This window comes from Leucopleurus acutus (genome assembly GCF_964270905.1).
Source record: "Leucopleurus acutus genome assembly, chromosome: 7".
NCBI classification, from domain to species: Eukaryota; Metazoa; Chordata; class Mammalia; order Artiodactyla; family Delphinidae; genus Leucopleurus; species Leucopleurus acutus.
The window spans coordinates 103,881,987-103,904,022 of NC_139150.1; the positions used below are offsets into that span (position 1 = coordinate 103,881,987).

At 36.6% G+C, this 22,036-nt stretch overlaps 1 protein-coding gene across 1 annotated transcript in view; it reads left to right on the top strand.

Annotated features, from left to right (window-relative positions):
* Positions 1 to 21,729, top strand: part of PPP2R2A (protein phosphatase 2 regulatory subunit Balpha) — an 84,422-nt gene extending 62,693 nt beyond the window's left edge. Inside the window, exons 4-10 of the mRNA XM_082843284.1 lie at positions 4,143 to 4,308; positions 10,247 to 10,359; positions 11,089 to 11,266; positions 13,281 to 13,445; positions 14,372 to 14,541; positions 17,053 to 17,144; positions 19,671 to 21,729. Coding sequence (XP_082699410.1) covers positions 4,143 to 4,308; positions 10,247 to 10,359; positions 11,089 to 11,266; positions 13,281 to 13,445; positions 14,372 to 14,541; positions 17,053 to 17,144; positions 19,671 to 19,950 — 1,164 coding nt within the window. The 3' untranslated portion in view covers positions 19,951 to 21,729. The remainder of the gene's footprint in view (positions 1 to 4,142; positions 4,309 to 10,246; positions 10,360 to 11,088; positions 11,267 to 13,280; positions 13,446 to 14,371; positions 14,542 to 17,052; positions 17,145 to 19,670) is intronic.
* Positions 21,730 to 22,036: the final 307 nt, after the last annotated feature.

Genomic DNA, 22,036 nt, shown 5'->3' on the forward strand with positions numbered 1-22,036 from the left:
GCTCAGTTTATGTTTGTGTAATAATTTGCTCACTTTCGTTGCTATATAATGTTCTTTTGTAAAACTGTACAATTTGTCCATTCTGTTATAAATAGATGCAGACATTGTGGTTGTTTCAGTTCATGGCTTAATAATGCTGCTGCGAACACTCTTGAGCAGATTTTTTGGTGCACGTTGTCATGCATGAAATTATCATGTCATGGGGGGGTAGGCATTTAGTTTTAGTAGACAACACAGTAAAAAGTGGTTCTGCCAATTTTATTCTCATGAACAATATATGAAAATTCTGGCTGTTCCACATCTTTGCCAATGCTTTGTATTGTCAGTAATTTTAAAATTTAAATATTGGGAGGTTATGAGGGTATCTTATGGTGGTTTTAATTTGTACTTTTCTTGATTAACGCCAAGGTTCAGCATCTTTTTATGTGTTTATTGGCCATTGGATATCATCTTTTGTGAAGTGCCCACTGAAATCTCTTGCACTTGTTTTCTGCTGGGTTGTTTGTCATTTTTCTTATTGATTTGTAGGCTTTTTGCACTTTTTGAATATATGAACCCTTTGTCAGTTGTATTTGTTGGAAGTATCTTCCATTCTGTGACTTACCTTTTCATTTTTTCTGAATGGTATCTTTTGACAAATAGAGGTTATTAATATTAATATAATTCAGTTTATCAATGTTTTCTCTAGACTTAACTGCTTTTTCTGTCCTGTATAAGAAATACTTCTCTACCCCAAGGTCCAGGAAGATCTGCATTTCTGTTATCTTTTAGATCTGTGCTCTCTAGTATGGTAGTTAGTAGATCCCTGTGGCTATTTAAATTTTAATTAACTAAAATGAAGTAAAATTTAAAGTTCACTTCCTTAGTCACAGTAGCTACATTTCAGGTGCTCAGTAACCACATGCGGCTGGTGGCTACCATATTGGACAGCACAGATACAGGCTATTTGCGGAAAGCTCTCTTGGACAGTGTTGTACTAGACATATTCACATTTATATTTCTGATTCACCTGGAATCAGTTTACATGAGTGGCTTGAGGTGTAGTAGGGGTCAGGGTTTGTTTTATTATATATGAATAGCCAATTAACCAAAAACTATTTAGTGAGAAGACCATCCTGGCTCAGCAGTGCCACTTTTGTCCAAATTCAGGCCTGTTTCTGGGCCATCTGTTCTATTCCATTGGTATTTGTCAGTTCTCATGTGAGCACCACACTGTCTTCATTGTGGCTTTAAAACTTGATCATGATATAGTATCCTTTATGTATTTGTGGCTTCTCTTTCTGTCCATGTTGAAGTGTGTGATTTTGTTTTTGTGGACTGTGTTTTTTTAATGTATGTGAAGAATACTCTGTCTTGCACCTCATTCTGTGTCCTACTTTATCACTAAGAGCTGTGTTTCCGAGAACCTTCTGTCTTGCTGTGTGTGCATCTAACCCATTCTTCGTAATTTCTGCACCATACTCCATTTGCCAGGTTAATTCCAGCTTCCCTTTACCATACTAGTGCCACCTTTTATTCATTCTTTTTGCTTTTATTTTTGTTCATTTAGAAAATTTTTATTGAATGCCTGTTATATGCCAGATACTGTTACAGGTGTTGGGATGAAGCGTTTCTAAATTCATTAAGAAGATTTCACATAAATAGATTGTGGGGTTAAGAAAATAGACTCTGGAAAGCTGTGCAAGAAAAACCCAAATATTGAAGCATTCTAGAATGTATCATGATTCTCTCTGATTGTAGGAGAGTTTTTAAAACAAAAATAAAATAGCCTTCTTTGACTTTGATGCATTCTTGTTCGAGTGGCACAGTGTTGGAGGAGCATTCTAGAATGTATCATGATTCTCTCTGATTGTAGGAGAGTTTTTAAAACAAAAATAAAATAGCCTTCTTTGACTTTGATGCATTCTTGTTCGAGTGGCACAGTGTTGGAGGACATGGGATTATGTTCCTTTTTTTCGTTTGCTCAGTGTACTTAGTTCATGCAGAGAACAGTGCTGTCGTAACCATTATAATGTAAACATCCCTCCCCACGTTTTAGGGAAAATCCCACTGTCTGCTAGGGTCCAGCTCTGCAGTTCGTTAAGTCAGTCATTGTTTTATGGCATCTGTTTTATGACATCTTTCATTTGTTACTGCTGCTGTCATCTCTCCTGTTATTTTTTTGTTCTTATCCATTGTCTTTAAAAATTCACTGTAATTTTAGCATAGTTTCAGGAGAGAGTGCACATGGGTCATGTATCTTTAACTTGTCGGCTGTAACTTTCTCCTTGTGTGGTGTGTGTGTGTATATATATATATATTTATATATATACATATATATAAATATATATATATATATTTTTTTTTTCCTGTCGGAAAGAAACAGTGCTTCTTGCAATCCATTGAGACGGCCAAACACCTCCAGTGATTTTGTTTCTGAATCATGTAATAGATCATGTTTAGACCCATTTGGTTATTCCTGAGTCTTAAGGATGATGTTATTTTTCTGTTGTAGAAAATATTTTTATATGGTTGTGCTTTTCTTTTCCTTATCATCAAATACAGACCCTGATAAACCTAGTTTCTGCATATACCTTGGCCTTGCTTACCTTGGCTCTTTGTTTTGCTTACTTGAATTATATGGACCTTAGTTTCTACTTTTGACTAAAGTTTCACACACACAAGTTACAAGAAGTTAGAGATTCTGTGTTATTAAATTTCTCTGTACCTCTGGGACCTAGTGTACATAGTACTGTAGTCTCTAGCTTAAGTTAAAAACACTGCATTATATTGTAGCTTTTTTTGGAGAGTAACATGACAAACGTTTAGAGACTGAGTAACTTTCAATGGAAGACTTACAGAATTTCTTCTGGTGAGATATTAGCATGTACATATTAAATGGGTTAGGTTATCAGATTTGGTGTAAGAGTATGGTAATGAGACCAAGGTTCTGAGTTTGATTTTTACCCTTTCCATATCCCCAGTGTGGATTATGTTCTGTGGTATGCTCTGCATTCTCAGTATTGGCAAACCCACTCAGTAATAATTGATACTACTGTCAGAGGACCCACATACAACTGTAACCATGAATGATCGATCCAGATAATCAAGCTACTGGAAAAAAACAACCCAAAACATACACTTACAAGATGATGATTCAATAAAGTTTTCTTTTTATAAGGAGAAATAATAATAGTGACTAACAGGTCATTCTTATTATCAAGTAATCTTAAACGTTTCATTTGCTAATTCACTTTTACTTAAAACAGTTCATTATAAATAATATCTTTTAAACTATTTTTCCATTCGTTTTTTGAACTAGACATTTAATGTTTTTGGTGGAAAGGTTTTTGATTATGTGATGATGGATTAAAAGGTAAAATTCTGAACATGGTTATAATTCTCATTTTTGCTAAGGTAGTGTTAACTGAAGAAGTTCACAGGTAGTCTCTTTATCCAATAGCTTAAATTATATTCACTCACACTGATACTAAGTGAAATAAATCGTTGGTGCGTGCTAGGCTCATAATATAAGAAAGATAATTCAAGGAGGGTACGCAGTTGTTGATGGGGTGAGGCCTGCTGGGTATTGCTGAATGTGGGCTCAGTGGGTAATGGAGCCCTGTAACTCTGGTCTTGGGTGTGGGGGGGTCGGGGTCAGATGTGCTGTTGCATTTATGAGAGCTCTTCTCTTAAAGAGTTTTTCAGCAGTGAATTGACCTAAAGGCAGGCATGAGAAAGGGAAAGGAAGAGGACAATACATCATGTTAAGTAACAGATAGAGAATTGATCCTTAAAACAGTGGGCAGAGAAAGAAGGTGTGCCTCAGCCAGCTGTTCCTGATGAGCTTTTCTTATTTAATCTTTACTTTTTGTCATGTATGCTCAGTAGTCCTCTGTACTATGTCATATACAAAGGTAAAGTAATCAGCAAAATGATCTGTATTTTAATAACACTTTTCCTCATGAATTGGGCCTAATTATTAGGCTTTATTTAGCTTTTCCTTTTTTTTCTTTTAAGCATTTGTATTTATTCCTTGAAAGCCTTTAAATATAAAAAACAATATAATGTATATAAGATTCAGGGTCTGTTGGAATTGATTATATGTTTGATTAATTTGAAATATTTCTCAACTGGTCCAAATATTTTTGTTTCCATTTTAGAACAAAATCCAGTCTCATAGCAGAGGAGAATATAATGTTTACAGCACCTTTCAGAGCCATGAACCAGAGTTTGACTACTTGAAAAGTTTAGAAATAGAAGAAAAGATCAACAAAATTAGGTGGTTACCCCAGAAAAATGCTGCTCAGTTTTTATTGTCTACCAATGGTAAGTGTAAATTTTTTCTTTTCATATGCCCAGTATGTACACATAAGCCTGTAGGATGCTTTCCCCTTTTCAAAGAGGAGTAGTTGTTAAGAGATCTCCGCAAATAGACATTTGGAAATATTTTTTCCCTATATAGAATGTAAACTCTTCTTTTTTGTCTTCCCTTTTTTATTGTCTTTTAGTTTTTAAATTCTATGAAAGAGATCCTCAGGCGTCCACTTCTTTTAGTCCACACAGTTTGTAGTGAGAAGAATGAGCTTTACCATTCGGTTTGGGTCAGATCCTGTTTCTGCCACTTCTTGGCTTAGTCGCCTTGGGCAGGTTACTAACACTGAATCAAGTTTCTCTCATCTGCAAACTGGAGATGGTAATATCTGTGTTACAGTACGGCTGTGAGGAGCAGATGTGGTGACTCCTAGTGTCCATAGTGAGTGCTCAGTAAATATTAATTGCGTTTCCTCTTCCTTTTTAAGTGTGCCTAACTCTCCAAAGAGTATTTCATACTGTAAATACAAAACACTCTGTCAAAGGACGGCCCCCATTCCAGGATACTCTCTAGGAGAACGCTCTTCTTACTTGATCCCCATCCAAGAAGGACACAAACCGGAGTTGACTCATTGCCTTCTTCCCAGCGAGCCTTATGGCTGTAAGAAGATGCTTCTTATACTGTTTTGTTTGTTCAGGAAACGTTATTAAGTGAGGGTTAGAATTATATAATGACTCTACCAGAATTTAAAGTCCTTTATGACAGGTTAAGAAGTGGGTCGTTTCTTTTGTTCTTCTAAATTTTTTTCACATGAGTTGTTGTGACCTGGTTTATCCCTGTGGGTTTGAGTCTAAAGAGAAGCATTAGAGTGATTGAGGGTTACGTCCAGGTGTTCTGGGTAGCTATAGTCTGTAAAAATTTAGATTAAAAGTTTTTTGAGGCTGGCACAAGGATTGGGGAAAACCTCTCATTTTCTCATCCCCTCGGTGTTAATAAAATCAGATTTTAGCACCTAGACCTCACCATTCTTTAGCACTTGCAGAATGTAAACTCAAGTGACTTTGGGGGTGACCCGGTAGACAGCATTAAGTGCTGCCCTCATCCACCTTAGTCCTTATCACCCATTGTATCCAATTATTGGAAATGCATTCCCCAGAATGATGCCACTAGCTGACAACATAAATGTTTGCTTCCTCTTAGATGCCAATTTTTCTGATTATCAAAGCTCTCCCTAACAAGTCCATTGAAATCTGTACCATCTACCCCCTCTCTTTTCACATAAATTGCATTCCCCTCTCTTCTTACTAAAAGAAAAATAAATAGAAATAATGATTTAAAGCTTGTAACTTAGAGCATCCTAGATGGAGGTTATATGTTTACTCATGTCACATGTTGGCTTCTAATCTTGGTTCAGTTTTAATTTACATAGGTAACTAAGTTATTTCAAATAGCACTTCAGATACTGCTCTTTGACACAAATAATATGTAATTATACAATTTACGTAGTTTCTGCTTTGGAAGTAAATGTTCCAGGAAGTGTGTTTGCTCTTAGTAATTTTGGCAGTTCACTTTTAAAAAAAAATTAACTGATTAATTAATTTTTGGCCGCGTAGGGTCTTCGTTGCTGTATGTGGGCTTTCTCTAGTTGCGGCAAGCAGGGGCTACTCTTCGTTGCAGTGTGCGGGCTTCTCATTGCAGTGGCTTCTCTTGTTGCAGAGCACGGGCTGTAGACACGCGGGCTCAGTAGTTGTGGCTCACAGGCTCAGTAGTTGTGGCGCACGGGTTTAGTTGCTCCGTGGCATGTGGGATCTTCCCAGACCAGGGCACGAACCCGTGTCCCCTGCATCAGCAGGCAGACTCTCAACCACTGCGCCACCAGGGAAGCCCTAGAGGGGAATTTTTAAAGTACAAGCTGAAGCAGAATAATGAAGCCCCATATACCCAACACCCAGCTTCAGTAGTTCTCAGTTCATCACCAGTTGTTTCTCAGGTACTTCTCCTCCCCCTCCTTCTCAGTATTATTTGGAAGCAAATCCCACTTCAGTTCACTTATGGATTAAATCTTAAATCTCTTTCAGTTCTTATTTATATCCACACGTGTCTTCCATGCAGGTTTCCATGTGCTCCTCTGTGATTTGAGATAAGGCATCATTTAACCAGGCAAGCCTTTCTAGACACTAAACCCTACAAAAGCTCAGTGGAACGAGAAACCATTGGAAATTGCAGTGGTTGGGTCGGGTTATGTGAATCTATGTAATATTTTTCTGTGGACAGAATCAACAGTGTTTCCCAAGTAGGATTCCTGTGTAAATTTGAAAAATCATTGATTAATAATACAAATTATTTTAAAGGACACTACACAATGCATTGTAGGTTTTTGTCTTTTTGTTGTTAATGAATACTAAGTAAGATACAAATTTGGGGGTGGGGGCTGTATTTTTTGTGCTAAAAGTAGAGTCCATTGTGGAAGGCTAGAACAAGTATGGACATTTTACAAACTGCTGTGTCTGGGTATGGTGAGATAGGAAAAAGGATGAGAGGAGTAGGACTTAAAAATCTGTATCTGGAAAGCTTTATTCTTTGAAAAGAAAGAAAGCAAATATGGAAAAATGTCAACTTCTGTTAAATCTGAGCAGTATCTTTCTGTTATTTCGTATAGTTTTCTCTGTGAGATATAGCATAATAGTACCTTTTCCCCCCACAGGTAATGGGTCTTATACTCACAAAAAGATTAGAAACCACTGGGGAGAGCAGTGGAAAATAGGACCAAACGTTCCAGCTTTGAATAACCCAAATTAATCTTACTTTCATCTTTGTATTGGCTTTCCATGATCATCACAAACTGTTCAGTGTTTCCCAGATTGTTTTCTTTTTTTTTTGGTACGCGGGCCTCTCCCGTTGTGGAGCACAGGCTCCGGACGCGCAGGCTCAGCGGCCATGGCTCACGTGCCCAGCTACTCCCCATGGCATGTGGGATCTTCCCGGACCGGGGCACGAACTCGTGTCCCCTGCCTCGGCAGGCGGACTTTCAACCACTGCACCACCAGGGAAGCCTTCCCAGATTGTTTTTATTTAAATAACTTAATAGTCACCTTCTTATAACTTATTCACAATGTTTCTTCAAGTGGTCTCTTTCTCTTTCTCTTTAGCCTTCTTTTGCCTTTCTCTGAATTCTCCTCAGTTTCTCTACATTGCAAAAACGTCCAACTCTAATCTGTTGACCCGGGTCCTTGAATATATGAATAATACTCGTAAACAGGTTGTGTTTTAACAGCTTATTATTAAGAAGCTTTTTGGATTTTATGTAAAAGCTGCACACCCACAGAGGAGAGTTGGTGGCATGGTTCTCCCTGGTCTGACCCTCTGGTGAGGGGGGTGCTGGGGTTGTGGACTTCTTTAGTTATCAGTGTTCACAGTGCAGGGAAACACTGCAGAGCAGTGGTTCTTAACTTTTTGGAAGCAACAGTTCTCTTTGAGGAATCTAATAATCCCCTTCACAGAAAATGAGTATATTCACATAATCTTGCACGCAGTTTTATGGAGTTTGATTATTCTCATGTACCTCTAACTGTGGACCAAAAACTCCAGATAAAAAGGTCACTACTGTAGAGCATAAGAATTTTGATTTTTTTAAAATTCCTGACCTGCCTTGTTCCCAGGCACTGCACTAAAATTGTGTAGTACTTCTGGATCCTTTGTTTATGCCATTAAAGGTTGTAAAAAGTCTCTTAAGTTACAAATTTTATCACTTTAAAATTTTTGTTTTGAAGTTTAATTTGCTTTAAAAATCTGTTTACCCAAGTTATCTTCTTTCATTTTTCTTTTTTTTTTTTTTAGAATTTTCTTCTTATAACACTACTAGGAACCACAAACACTAATTATGTCTTATTTCAAATGTTTGATAAGTATATCGTGATTTATTTGGATCTTTAGTAAGGATGAAGAATTTGAACAGGCCATAAGATAATCATGGGGATGTGTATGTGCCCGGGGGTGTGTGTGTGTCATCCTTATCATATTTAGGTGATAATTTCTCCCAAAATGTAGAATTCAGGCCTTGGCTCATTTATATTACAGATTTGGGGACAGGTTAAATATTCTGAAATATATCATTCTTTACCTAAATTATATAAATATATATAAACTAAATAGGACATAGAAAACACATATAACTTAACTGCAATATAACTGAAAAACAAGATCACAGAGGGTTCAGATGAAATACTAGGTTACAAGTTAGTAAACTTAGCAGTTTTTCTCTGTGTACACTTCATCTCTGCAAAGGGCACCCACAGGGGCAGCATAGCATGCTCTTCTGCACCAGGCAGAGTTGGGTGGCCAGGCTGGAGGAGTCCCTGCTACCTCTCTATGACAGAGTTCTACGGTACCTTTATGCACTGCTTTTTCAAACTGTGTTATACCCATTTGCTTATGAAGGGCCATTAAGAATGTGATACTTTTATAAGTGTAGTTTCAGGATTGTAACACAAAGTATAATATTAAATAAACGTGCTTGAGTCCATAGTGATATAAATGGTTGATTGAATAAATAAATAAGTGGGGAGAAGGAACGCTTGTTACAAAGGAGAATTACAAATAATATGTGGACAGATATTCCTCCGTGCAGGGACTGCAACTTAATTGTCCTTTTAAGTGTAGACTGGACTTAGTGACTCACTTCCAAAGAATAGAGTATGGCAATGGGGAAGTAGTGAAACCTGGCAGTTACTGCCTTAACCAAGTGATCAAATCTAACATCACCAGTGGAAAAGTCACGTTGGTGCTATGTATACACTCGCTTCGCCTCTGGGCTCCTAAAAACCCATGATCCCAGTCTGATCATGAGGAAAGAGCAGACATACCCAGTTCAGGGACATTCTACACAATACCTCGCCACTGCTTCTCAGAACTGTCAGGGTGAAGAAAACTAAGGAAAGTCTGAGAAATTGGTAAAGTCAGAGAGACTAAGGAAGCTTGACAGCTAATACAGTGTTATTTGGATCCTGGAACAGAAAAGAGGCGTTAGTGGAAAACCTGGTGAAATCAGAGTCAAGTCTGGAGTTTAGTTAATCGTAATGCAGAATGTTAATTTCTTAGTTTTAACAAATGTACTGAGGTTGCATAAGATGCTGACATTAGAAAAAACTGGGTGAAGGGTATATGGAAACACTCTGCAACTTCTCTGTAACTCTAAACTTACTTCAAAATTAAAGCTTATTGGGCTTCCCTGGTGGCACAGTGGTTAAGAGTCCACCTGCCGATGCAGGGGACACAGGTTCGTACCCCGGTCTGGGAAGATCCCACATGCCGCGGAGCGGCTGGGCCCGTGAGCCATGGCCACCGAGCCTGCATCGGCAGGCAGACTCTCAACCACTGCGCCACCAGGGAAGCCCCTGTCTTTCTCTTTATGACTTACTTCACTCTGTATGACAGACTCTAGGTCCATCCACTTCATTACAAATAGCTCAATTTCGTTTCTGTTTATGGCTGAGTAATATTCCATTGTATATATGTGCCACATCTTCTTTATCCATTCATCTGATGATGGACACTTAGGTTATTTCCATCTCCTGGCAAAATTAAATATTAAGCATTATATATGTATATGTTTGTATATATGTATAGACATATATGTGTTTATATGTACATAAATATACAATTTTTTCCCTTTAGGTTTAATTATTTTTGAAGGATAAGGACCTGGCTGTGACTTGATTTTAATATCAAATGGAATTTTACAAGTGCCAGTAACATAAATATGCGATTTCTGTACTGCTTTTCTGTGTATGGATGTTTTTATTCATCTGGTAGTAGGAAATTTGTTTTCTATTAAGTCAGATCACGGATTTTATTCTTGGGATACGAAATGGTGTGTTTAAATATATCTTAAAGTGTTCTTCTTCTATCAGTTTTAATCTTTTTTTTTGAGGACTTTCTTTATTTTCTCCCCAGATAAAACAATAAAATTATGGAAAATCAGTGAAAGGGACAAAAGACCAGAAGGGTATAACTTGAAAGAGGAAGATGGAAGGTATAGAGATCCTACTACAGTCACTACACTACGTGTAAGTACATTAAAAAAAAAAAAAAAGGTTCTAATTCTGATGAATTACATTTTGTATTCCTGTTATATATTATAGATACTCAGCAGAACATCAGTAGGAATAATTACAGTCTGCTCTTTCCCAAGATTCGGTAACCAGATAGAACATTAATAACTCAAATATTAAACAGACCCTGAGCTACAGAGAGGTTTCACTGTGGTCATGGGCTGAACCAGGACTCAGCACAAGCCTGTGTTTTATACTGTGCCACCATACTCTCTTTTGCTCTCATGGTTTGATTGTCAGCTGTTAGAAGGTTAAGTTTCAAGGTTAACTTTCTTTGGAGATCAAAAAAAGTAGAAATGGACTAAATCTTTTAGTTGCAATTAAAAAAATACCAAGAATTAGATGCTTTGGGCTAATTTCCTTTTTAGCCACTTTAAATTATAAACATTTATTAGCTTTGCAAGTCTTTCAAGCAAAAGATTGAAACTGGGAAAAACTGCAAATTCTCATAGTACTGCTCTCTGTAAAAGAAGGTAAATTTTCCAGATTTTTCATTTTTCTTCCCATTTTAACACTTTAAGTAAGCAGTCAAACATCAGTTGCTTTATAAAACTAAATCTGTGTAATATTATACTGTTTTATGTTCCCTCAAAAACTGGAGTAATGAAGTATTCTGGACCTTCAGTGCTTTTGTAAACAATAAACATTTTGTAATCAACGGTTTTTCATGTGTCTTGTTGACAGGTGCCGGTCTTTAGGCCCATGGATCTAATGGTTGAGGCCAGTCCACGACGAATATTTGCCAATGCTCATACATATCACATCAACTCAATTTCTATTAATAGTGATTACGAAACGTATTTATCTGCAGATGATTTGCGGATTAATCTTTGGCACCTGGAAATTACAGACAGGAGTTTTAGTATCCATTTGGTTTCTTTTTTTTGGTGTTTGGTAAAGAATGCATGTTTTCCCCTACTGGATTTATTTTCATCTCTCCTTAGCGTGTTTTGATTCTTTTTACAGTAGCTTCTTATTTTATACCATTTTTTCTTTGTGTTTAAGTGATTAAACACTGGCTGAAGTTATTTGATAAAAAGCATAATGTATCAATTTAAAAATTAGATTCTTAGAATTTTAAGGAATTCATCTGTTTGTACCTATGAAAATAGAAAATTTTTTAAATAGCTGTTTCTTGTAACAGAAACAAATATGTGGAGTATTATTCTTTTTTTTTTTTTTTGCAGTACGTGGGCCTCTCACTGTTGTGGCCTCTCCCGTTGCGGAGCACAGGCTCCGGACGCGCAGGCTCAGCGGCCATGGCTCACGGGCCCAGCCGCTCCACGGCATGTGGGATCTTCCCGGACCGGGGCACAAACCCATGTCCCCTGCATCGGCAGGCAGACTCTCAACCACTGCGCCACCAGGGAAGCCCTGGAGTATTATTCTTAAAAAATGTTTTTAATTATAAAAATAAGATTGGAAAAAGAAATTCATACAAGTCATGATGCATGGCAGTATAAATACTTTCCCAAACCTCATTTTCATTGTTTATGTTATCCTCCTGAAATTTTTCTGTGCATATACAAGTGTGTGATATATGAGATATATACATACACATATACTACATACATATAAATATAGAAATGTATATATGTTTGTTTTTAATTTCTTGATAAATGTTAGTTATTATAACTAGTATTAATGTATGTCTTTCCAAATAGGTATCATTTGAAAAATTAACACACTACTATTATTCATACTCTACCAACACAGGCATACCTGTAGTGGTGGCTGCTGAAGGGTAGAGGAGCTGTGGCAACTTCTTTGAAATAAGACAACAGCGAAGTTTGCCACGTCAGTTTTGACTCTTCCTTTCATGAATGATTTCTCTGTGGTCTGCAGTGCTGTTTGACAGCATTTCACCCACAGTAGAACTTCCCTTCAAAACTGGAGTCAGTACCCTCAAACCTTGCTGCTGCTTTATCAACTAAGTTTATGTAATGTTCTAAGCCCTTGGTTGTCCTTTCAACAATTGACTAAATTCACCATCTTGTGGGCACAGTTCCTGGCACCCCAAAACAATTACAATAGTGACATCAAAGATCACCATAACAAATGTAATAATAATGTAAAAGTTTGAAATATTGTGATAATAACCAAAATGTGACAGACACAAAGTGAGCAAATGCAGTTGGAAAAATGGCGCTGATAGACTTGCTAGATGCAGGGTTGCTACAAAACTGCAATTTATAAAAAAATGCAGTATCTGTGAAGCTCAATAAAAGCGAAGCACAATGAAATGAGGTATGATTATAGTGTATAAAAGAGCCTGTTTTCCTATACCTTTAGCAGTCTAGTTAGTGAAAACTTCTAGTTTTGATTCGCTTCTTTTATCCTGAGTAGATTTGAGCATGTTTTCATATTTATCAACCATTTATATTTCTTTTGTTCTTTTCCACATTTTTTCGTTGGATTTGCCTATATTCTTACTGGAATTTCTTTGTTTTTAAAGCACCTTTTCGACATCAAGTAAATCAGCTCCATTGTTTGTGTGCGAACAGTTTCCCTTTTTTGCCGCCGTACAGATTTTTCCTTTTGTTTTGTTTGGAGTGTACACTAAGTTCTTAATATTTAGGAAGATGGTGTGTCAGTCTTTTTCTTATGGCTTCTTTTTCTTATGGCTTATCATACTCAGAAAAAAAAGACCTCTACATTCTAAGGTGATTTAAAATTCGCCCGTGTTTTCGTTTCAGACTTTTTTTCAAGCATTAAGAGTTTTGATCCCTCTGGGATTTATACCCATGTAAGTAGTAATATGCAGTTTAGAATTAATAGTTGTGCTTAAGTCTATGAATGAATTTTAGATTTGAAAAACATAAAATTATGCTTGACCTTTTTTCTAAGTGGAAATTCCTTAATAAAATGCTGTCCAGATATTGTGGATATCAAGCCTGCCAATATGGAGGAGCTGACAGAGGTGATTACAGCAGCAGAATTCCATCCAAACAGTTGTAACACATTTGTATACAGCAGCAGTAAAGGAACTATTCGGTTATGTGACATGAGGGCATCCGCCCTCTGTGATAGGCATTCTAAACGTAAGTTTATTGCATCTTGTTTTCAAATGATAACATTTTCTGTTTGTCTTCAGACATGGTAACTACATTTACATAGGTTTACAAGTCTTAAACCTCCTGTTCCCTTTGGTAAGCTGTCTGACTCAACATGAGGGATTATAGGTTATTCTACTGGAAGAGCATAGAAGGCTGTCTTGGGGGCATGTCTGTTGAGTCCCAGTGGATGTATTTTTAATGGAATGCTATTCCTTGGGAACTTGAGTTGGGTTCTCCAGTCGTGTATTCAAGTAGAGCAGTTCCTTTCTTCCCTGCCTCCCTTCTCTCTTTTGTTCCCTCCCTTCCTTTCTTCCTTTATGTTTTGAGCTTCCTAGGAAGATTTCTTCTGAGATGAGGTTTCTTTGGCTTAAACAAGTTTGAAAAGTACCAGGTTAAAAAAATTAAAGGATTGCATTATTCTTATCTTCAAGTTGTTGAAGATTTTAAAAACTCATGAAGATTGGTACATGCTGCTTATCAAAATAATTTTACCAGGCCACTAAAAAAATAAAATGCCGGTATGAGTTGGAATGGTGAGGATGGTGTGTTTCTCATGGTGACAGTACAGGCAAAGTCAGTGAGGTATATGCAGGACCTCAGATTGGTGCACTGAAGTCAGACATCTTGAGTGGGTCTGGTTCTGCTGAATTAGCCAGATGACTCTGGAAGGTGCTGTGCTACATACGTCCTTTTGCATCTTCAACTTCAGTACTAAGTCACTCTCATTCTCTTAAGAAACTCTCAGGGAGGGTATGTTCTTATAGCCAGAGAGATGTTTTTCGGTTCTTTATTTACTCTGCCATTTTTAGCTCACTCTTAGGAAGTTGATGAATGGTGTTTTGAGTAAATGCTTTGTCCAAGCCAGAATATTTACAAATTGCCCTCAGCCCTCCTATTTTGCTTGTTTTTAGTGTTTGAAGAACCTGAAGATCCGAGTAACAGGTCTTTTTTTTCTGAAATCATCTCTTCAATTTCTGATGTAAAATTCAGCCATAGTGGTCGATATATGATGACTAGAGACTATTTGTCAGTCAAAATTTGGGACTTAAATATGGAAAACAGGCCTGTGGAAACATACCAGGTATTTGCAATTTTTTATTTCAGTGAGTATATAACCTGTTTACTTACTTTTACGTGTTCATAGAGAAGGATTTTGTACTATGTGTTAATCCCAGTACAGTGCAGTGCGTGTTCACCATTAGGCTTTTTCCTTCAGAGATCCATGAGTACACTGCCTTTGCTTATGTTAAATTTATATATACTTTTATAGGTTGTGTTTGTGTATTCAGTTTTAAAGTGTAAAGCTACCAATTTGGTTCGGTAATAACTTTTTTCCCCTGTTATCTACATTTAAAGTGAGGATGGAATTACGGTCTCTATCAAGGTCTGGGGGAAGAGGATTGGGGAGAATGGTCAGTCCTAGTCGAGGTGTCCTGGATGGAGTCTGGATCGTGCTGGTTGAACTAGAGCTTAGCTTTGGTGTGCCCAGTCAAGTGAACTGGCATTCTCCTTTTGGCTAATAACTGTTGTCTTAACCTAAAGGAGAAGGACTTGTGAGAACCCAGCAGACAGCTTTAGGAGCTGCCTTTCTGTTGTAGGATGTCAGTTTGGATTCTCTTCTTGTCAGCCAAGCCACTACCGTGGATCCCTTTCTTCTGGAGAAGAGAATGAAGATGTGCACAGCTGGGAACAGGGTCGGGGGGCCAGTAGAAACCTGTGTTATGCCCTAAGCTGCAGTGTAGAAAACATTTAACACTGCTTTAGGAACACAGAATTTATAAATGGTACCTTCTTTACATTGTATGTTCTCAGTAAAATTAGAAGGATGTTTCTCAAACTTTTTAATCCTCTTTGACAAACATGAACCACTTAAGAGTCTCCTTAATGGTATTTGAAATTTCAAAATAAATGCTACATTGAAACAACAAAGGGATACAATACTGCTTTGTTTTTAAATTACATTTGTGTAACTGCTGAGATTCTGATCTATCTCCTAGTGATCCGCACCACCATCACTGTCACCACCACCACCCCATTCCCACTGAGAATAATTGGTCTGAAACTTAACTTCATTCTCTTACATTGTTTGGTGAGAAACCCTGTATGTGCACTCTAAAACTTGGCTGAATTATCATGATTTACCTGTTTTACCTGATTTGCAGTTTTCTACCTATGCTGTACTAGATTAGTGATTGGGAGTAGAGTCACATCATGCTCAAATGTAGCATATGCAGGTTCAGCTATTATTGAATATGTGTAATTGAAATGGACAGTTAAAATGACTTTAGGTTGTTTCATAGAGAATTCTAAGCATTGAGAAGGTACCTACTCTTTAAAAAATTTATTTATTTATTTATTTATTTATTTATGGCTGCATTGGGTCTTCGTTGCTGCACGTGGGTTTTCTCTAGTTGCGGCGAGAGGGGGCTACTCTTTGTTGCGGTGCGTGGGCTTCTCATTGTGGTGGCTTCTCTTGTTGCAGAGCATGGGCTCTAGGCGTGTGGGCTTCAGTAGTTGTGGCACGTGGGCTCAGTAGTTGTGGCTTGTGGGCTCTAGAGTGCAGGCTCAGTAGTTGTGGCGCATGGGCTTAGTTGCTCCGTGGCATGTGGGATCTTCCTGGACCAGGGCTTGAACCCGTGTCCCCTGCATTGGCAGGCGGATTCTTAACCACTGTGCCATCAGGGAAGTCCCAAGGTACCTACTCTTTTCTATCATTACTTCTTTTTAAGGTTCCCTTTAAGTAGAAAAGAATAGTGAGACAGAAACTTGTTCTTTTTCCTTATGATCACAACAAATACTTTGGAACTGTCCTTTGTAATTTAGTAATATTAATATAGAATTGTATCATTTCTCAGAATACTTTTTATGTAACTGATTTATTTTATAGTTGATCCCTTTGTGAAATACTAGTGAGTAAACATAGAATTATACTTCAAAAAACAGAGCTACATTTCATTATCTTTGGATATTGTATAAGTAATAACAAGTATATCAAATATTTCCATAACACATACCTGGAATAACCATATAATTTATCACCAAACTAGGGCAGGGTCATGCAATGCATAACATATGCACTTAATAAGGTATTGTAGGCTTCAGTTATTTATGCCCCAAAAATGGTAGTGAAAAAGGAAGTAAAGCCACAGTATTGCATGTTTTTTATCAACAATTAATGGGCTGAAAATCAAGTGTTAGCAAATTCAAATATTGCTATAATATTCTTTAATTAGTCTCTTATCTGTGCCAGTTTTAAATGTTTTCTGGCCTAAATATTTCAGTCGAGCTTGTAAAGAGTACATGTGCTATGCCCAGAAGGGTATTTTTCTCTATTGTACGAGAGGAAAATGTGTGTTCATGGAAGGCGGATCAGATGTCTGTGAAAGGATAAAATACCTTTACTGTTTCTCAGAGAACTGAGTTTTTTTGTTTGTTTGTTTTGAGAATTGAGTTTTAATGAGACTAAAAGGTATGTATACATGTTTGTATATGCCTTAAAAATATATAGATTTGTTAAACCATTTTCTAATTTCAAGAGCAGCAGATCTTAAGGTGTAAGCTAAGTATACATATATATTTATTTTTTCCCCAGGTGCATGAATACCTCAGAAGTAAACTTTGTTCACTATATGAAAATGACTGCATATTTGACAAATTTGAATGTTGTTGGAATGGATCTGACAGGTAAATTGATTTTAATTTGAACTGAACCCCTTATTCAAATTGAATTTCATTAGAGGAGAGAAATTTACTATTTCACTCCTAGTATGGTTGCTACATTTACTAACGGCCAACCTGTCTTTAAACTGACATAAATTACATTTACCAACTTCATTTTCCCTAGGGTTTCCTTGAAATAAATTTAGTAATCTTACAGCAGTATTGGCAGATAAAAATTAAACATTATGTTTCACTAGTAAATGTGAAAGTATCCCAAAAAGTTCTAGGTATAATATATTACGATATAAATTTTAAACTTTACCGTTTATGAACCAGATCAGTCACATTTTTGACATGCCAGTGGTTAAAATGGTGAAATTTCAGTTTGGTTGTTACTTTGCTAGTAAATTGTTTTTAGAAATATTTAGGCAGTAGATACTTCATTTGCAGCGTTACACACTGGTTTTTCCAGGTACTACATTAATACCTCATAGAAGAGAAGAGGTAATTACCATGTATTATTTTAACCATATTACCATGAGTAATTAAGCTTTTTATAATCCACAACTTCATCAAAATGTGTACCATTATTTCGAAGGATAAATAAGTCTTAATCATTCCGTTTTTAAATGTCAGTATTTATTTATTATGTTCCAATAGAACGGACAATAGTAAAAGAAAACATAATTCTGGAATTATTAAACTTGCTTTCAAGGTACTCATTAATGAGTATTCAACAATAGTTTTATTGCTGAAGCTTAATATGAGTCAGGTTTCATGGTGCTTTTGAATATAATAGAACTTGGATAATTTATCTTTTGTCTGATTTTTAAAATTGTTTTTATCTGATTATAATATGAGGCCCTGTAGGCTGGCCACAGCACACCTGGAGTAGGAGCAAGCAGGCTTCGTCTCTGAACGCCACTGCTCACCCGAGGCGCCAAGGAGACAGGAAAGGGAAGGCGACACTGGTGGAGCAGGATATGGCGCAGTGCTACGGCCAGCTCGTCCTCATAGTGTTTAAACGTCGTGTTCCATTGTCAGGAAAAATTGTTTATTTCCCTTAACATAAAAAAATTTTTTTTGAAAGACTCTCCTACATAATGACAGTATAGGCATCTAAAGCAGAAAAAATTGCATTGATGCAGTACTGCTGTCTAATCCACAGATCCCCATAAATAACACGAGTTCTCTCAATGATGTCCTTTCTAGCAGAGAAAAAAAATCTGGTATCCAATCCAAAAGTATATGTTTCATTTAATTTTCACATCTCATTAGTCTCCTTTAATCTGGAAAAGTTCTTCATTCTTCCCTTGTCTTTCATGACCTTGGCTTTTTTGAAAACCACAGGCAATTTATTTTGTAGAATTTTCCTTAATTTGAGTGTTGTCTAATTCTCTCGTGTTTAGATTCCAGTTACACATTTTTGGCAAGAATACCACAGAAATGCTGGCTAACAAAACCTTTTAAAATAGCATAGACTAGGTGCCCTAATCCATTAAAACCTCACAAGTTCAGCTAACATGGGGATGCCAGTCTAAACTACAGAAATTATTTTAAAAGAAATACAGTTTTATTACCTTCAGGAATATGCACCGACCTGAGTTTGGTTAAAATGTTGTGAAGTGTCCTTCGGGAGAATTGACATTAATGAATAGGTCATGATCATTTGTATTTAATATGTGACCCTGTATAATGTATAATATTTGTAAGTATTCAGAGATGTTTTCAAGCATTACCTTAAACAGTTCCCGGTGTCCTATAATCTTATTTACAATAATAATTTAAACCATGTGGGAAGGATGTAAGTAATTTATTAATGGTTTCAAACATGTGAAGTTTTGCTCATTGGGCTGCTTAGCAGATGTTAAGCCGTGATGGATGGCGAGTAGGACTGACAGAGAAATCGTCTTAGGGTTAATAGGCAAGAATGTGGTGCCCCTGCAAAATGATACTATTAAAAATATTTGTCAAAAAATGCTTAAAATATATTTAGTGTTATAGGTTAAACGATTTTCTGTTAATAATAGTTGTATATGCTACTTTCTTTATATACTCTGAAGCAGATTTCTTATAAGCATACATAAGATGTTATTGTCTGAACCAGACAGTGTCCTGGGGACATAAATAGCTTATAATGTAAATCATAAAATAAAGCATTGGTTTCTTACAGAAAGCTGTATACCATCGTTTTGTTTTTTTTGTTGTTGGTTGGTTGGTAGAAGCTGGCTGGTCTAGTTGGTTGCATAGACTGAAGTTGCAAAAATACTCAACTGATAATTCAGTACTACTTACAAGCTTTACTTGAGGATGCTTTCAACTTTGCTGACAGTTTTGGTAGTCATGAAAAGGAGTCATTAATAGAAAATCAAGTTTACTAATACTATATTCCTAGTTTATTCCAGTGATTGTTCCCTGGGTTGGTGTCAGCCGCCCCCTCCTTAAATCCAAATCTGCTTGAAGTAGCTCCTTCTTTGGAGTACTAGGCAAGGTTTCACCATTGAAAACTAATGTTCATTATTTGACTGAGTGCTCTGTCTACTTTTACAGTGTTGTCATGACTGGATCTTACAATAATTTCTTCAGAATGTTTGACCGGAACACAAAGCGAGACATAACCCTAGAAGCATCACGGGAAAACAATAAACCTCGCACAGTTCTGAAGCCACGCAAAGTGTGTGCAAGTGGCAAGCGAAAGAAAGATGAAATAAGCGTTGACAGCCTAGACTTCAACAAGAAAATACTTCATACAGCCTGGCACCCCAAGGAAAATATCATTGCTGTAGCTACTACAAACAATCTGTATATATTTCAAGACAAAGTGAATTAGGGTTGGCATTCCTAGCAGAAGAGCCCACTTCCTGCTTAGTTGAGATAGTTGAATCTAGCATTCATACTTAAAAAAGAGAGGTCCATTGTGGCGCCCCTTTTCCAGTGTTTGACAATGTGCCATTCGACAACACATTTTTAATAGCTACATGGAGAAAGCTCTGTGGATTCCTCACTGTGGTGTTCTCCATGTCTGCTAGCCATTTAGGTAAGGGTAGGGCACTTTTAATTTAAATGACTTCTTGCACCATCTTGCCTAATGGACTAGATTGGACTGTATCAACATTGATTTACTCCACTTTTTATGCCTTCCATTGTGATGACGTCAAACACAAGTGAAAGCCTTCAGTCATGCTTATGGGATTTAATTGTGTATCCTCATTACTGTATCATTTGTGGGGTACACCCCTCCCCCCTTTTTTAAATTAAATACAGCTCATTCTTACTGTGGCTTGTAGCATTCCTCCTCTTCTGGCCTCCTGGACTCTTCCCCTTCATCTCTCTTACCCTTGCCCCTCCACCCAGTCTTGGTGGTGGTATAAAAAAGGAAAGAACGAAAGCACACAAAACGAGTCAGTTTGGGGTCAGTGGTAAAGGGGGTATATGTTGCGAACAAATGTTTTAATAACAGTTGGCTGTAATCACTCCTTGCCATGTCTGGCACTGAAAATAAGGAAAAAAAAAAACTACTACTGAATAAACGTGACAAAGAATGGAGAATCTGGTTTTCTTTTTCTTTTTAATCTACCCCTTTAAGCCAATATTTTGTGTCATAGCTTTGGGTGCAGTGAAATGAAATGAGGTTCCATTGTTTTATGGGTATTTTTGTTAATTATTTTTAACAAGTGTTCTTTTACATGGAGGAGAGGTATTGGTTCTGTATGAACATGTTTTGACTATATATTGATATTACTAAGGATATGATCTATACATGCTACTAGATTTTTTTTTTACTGTAGTTATAAGGGTATTGGATACATTGTATCTACACTTAATTCATTACCTGTTAATGAAACTGTTGTAAATGGGAACCAAATTTGTAGAACTTCATTTTTAAAGACTTTACAGTGCTTAATTTCATTTTTGTGTTACTAAATACTAAGTCAAAGTCTTAAAGTTTTTAAACAAGTTAAAACATTTTTTATCAGTCAGTCATAAAACTATAACATAAAACTATCCTCAAGTGATTTACATAGATAAAATGGACACTGCACTAAATTTTTCTTTTTGTATTTTACTGCTATCAAATCTGAATGAAATGTACTTTGTCATAGATGTTTTTCTTTTATTTTTGTTTTTCCAAAGCTATTAATGTTAAAGACAAACTTTAAAGGTACAGTGTTCCAAAAGTGCTTAATGGATTCCAACAGCTGCCTCAAATAAAAATTTAGTAATATGTATATGACTACATCTTCCCTAAATGGTGATACCTTATCCAAAGATGAAGAGTACCCCTATTTTTAATAGGTAGAATGAACCTTTGTGTCAATCTTGCAGAAGCTTTAATGGAGAAAGAATGACCTTTATTTTTCAAAGATAAATGAGTAGGCATTTATATTAGAGGATGGTAGTATGTTTTGGTTGAGCAGTAATATACAACCTTGAATTTTAGAGGACTCTGAGTGCTTCTTATTATTTGTCCGCTACCTTATTGTTCTCTTCTCACCAATGAAAAATGATTAAAGAATTCCACCGTAATTCCCTCTACACTTATACAGATATTATGTCTTGTAAGTCAACATTTTTAGCACACAGGAGAAATTATATGTAATAAAATTACTGTATCTTTTGGACTTAACAAATTTGAATTTGTGTTTAAACACTTTGATTATATGTCTGATAATTCTTAAAATAATGGCACTTTTACTAATTTATTTGGGGATCTTGGGTACATTCATAACTTGTGTTTTTCTTCATGCTTGACTTGGAAGTGGGCTATTTCCCTGCCATGAGCAGATCAGGCAGTTTTCCAGAAGATCTTCTTGGGAGATTGCTTCCCTAAAGTTTGGGTGTAGGTATTAAAATAACACCATCAAACAGCTATTGGAAATTGTTCTTTCATTTAGTAGTAGCTATGACGATTCTCA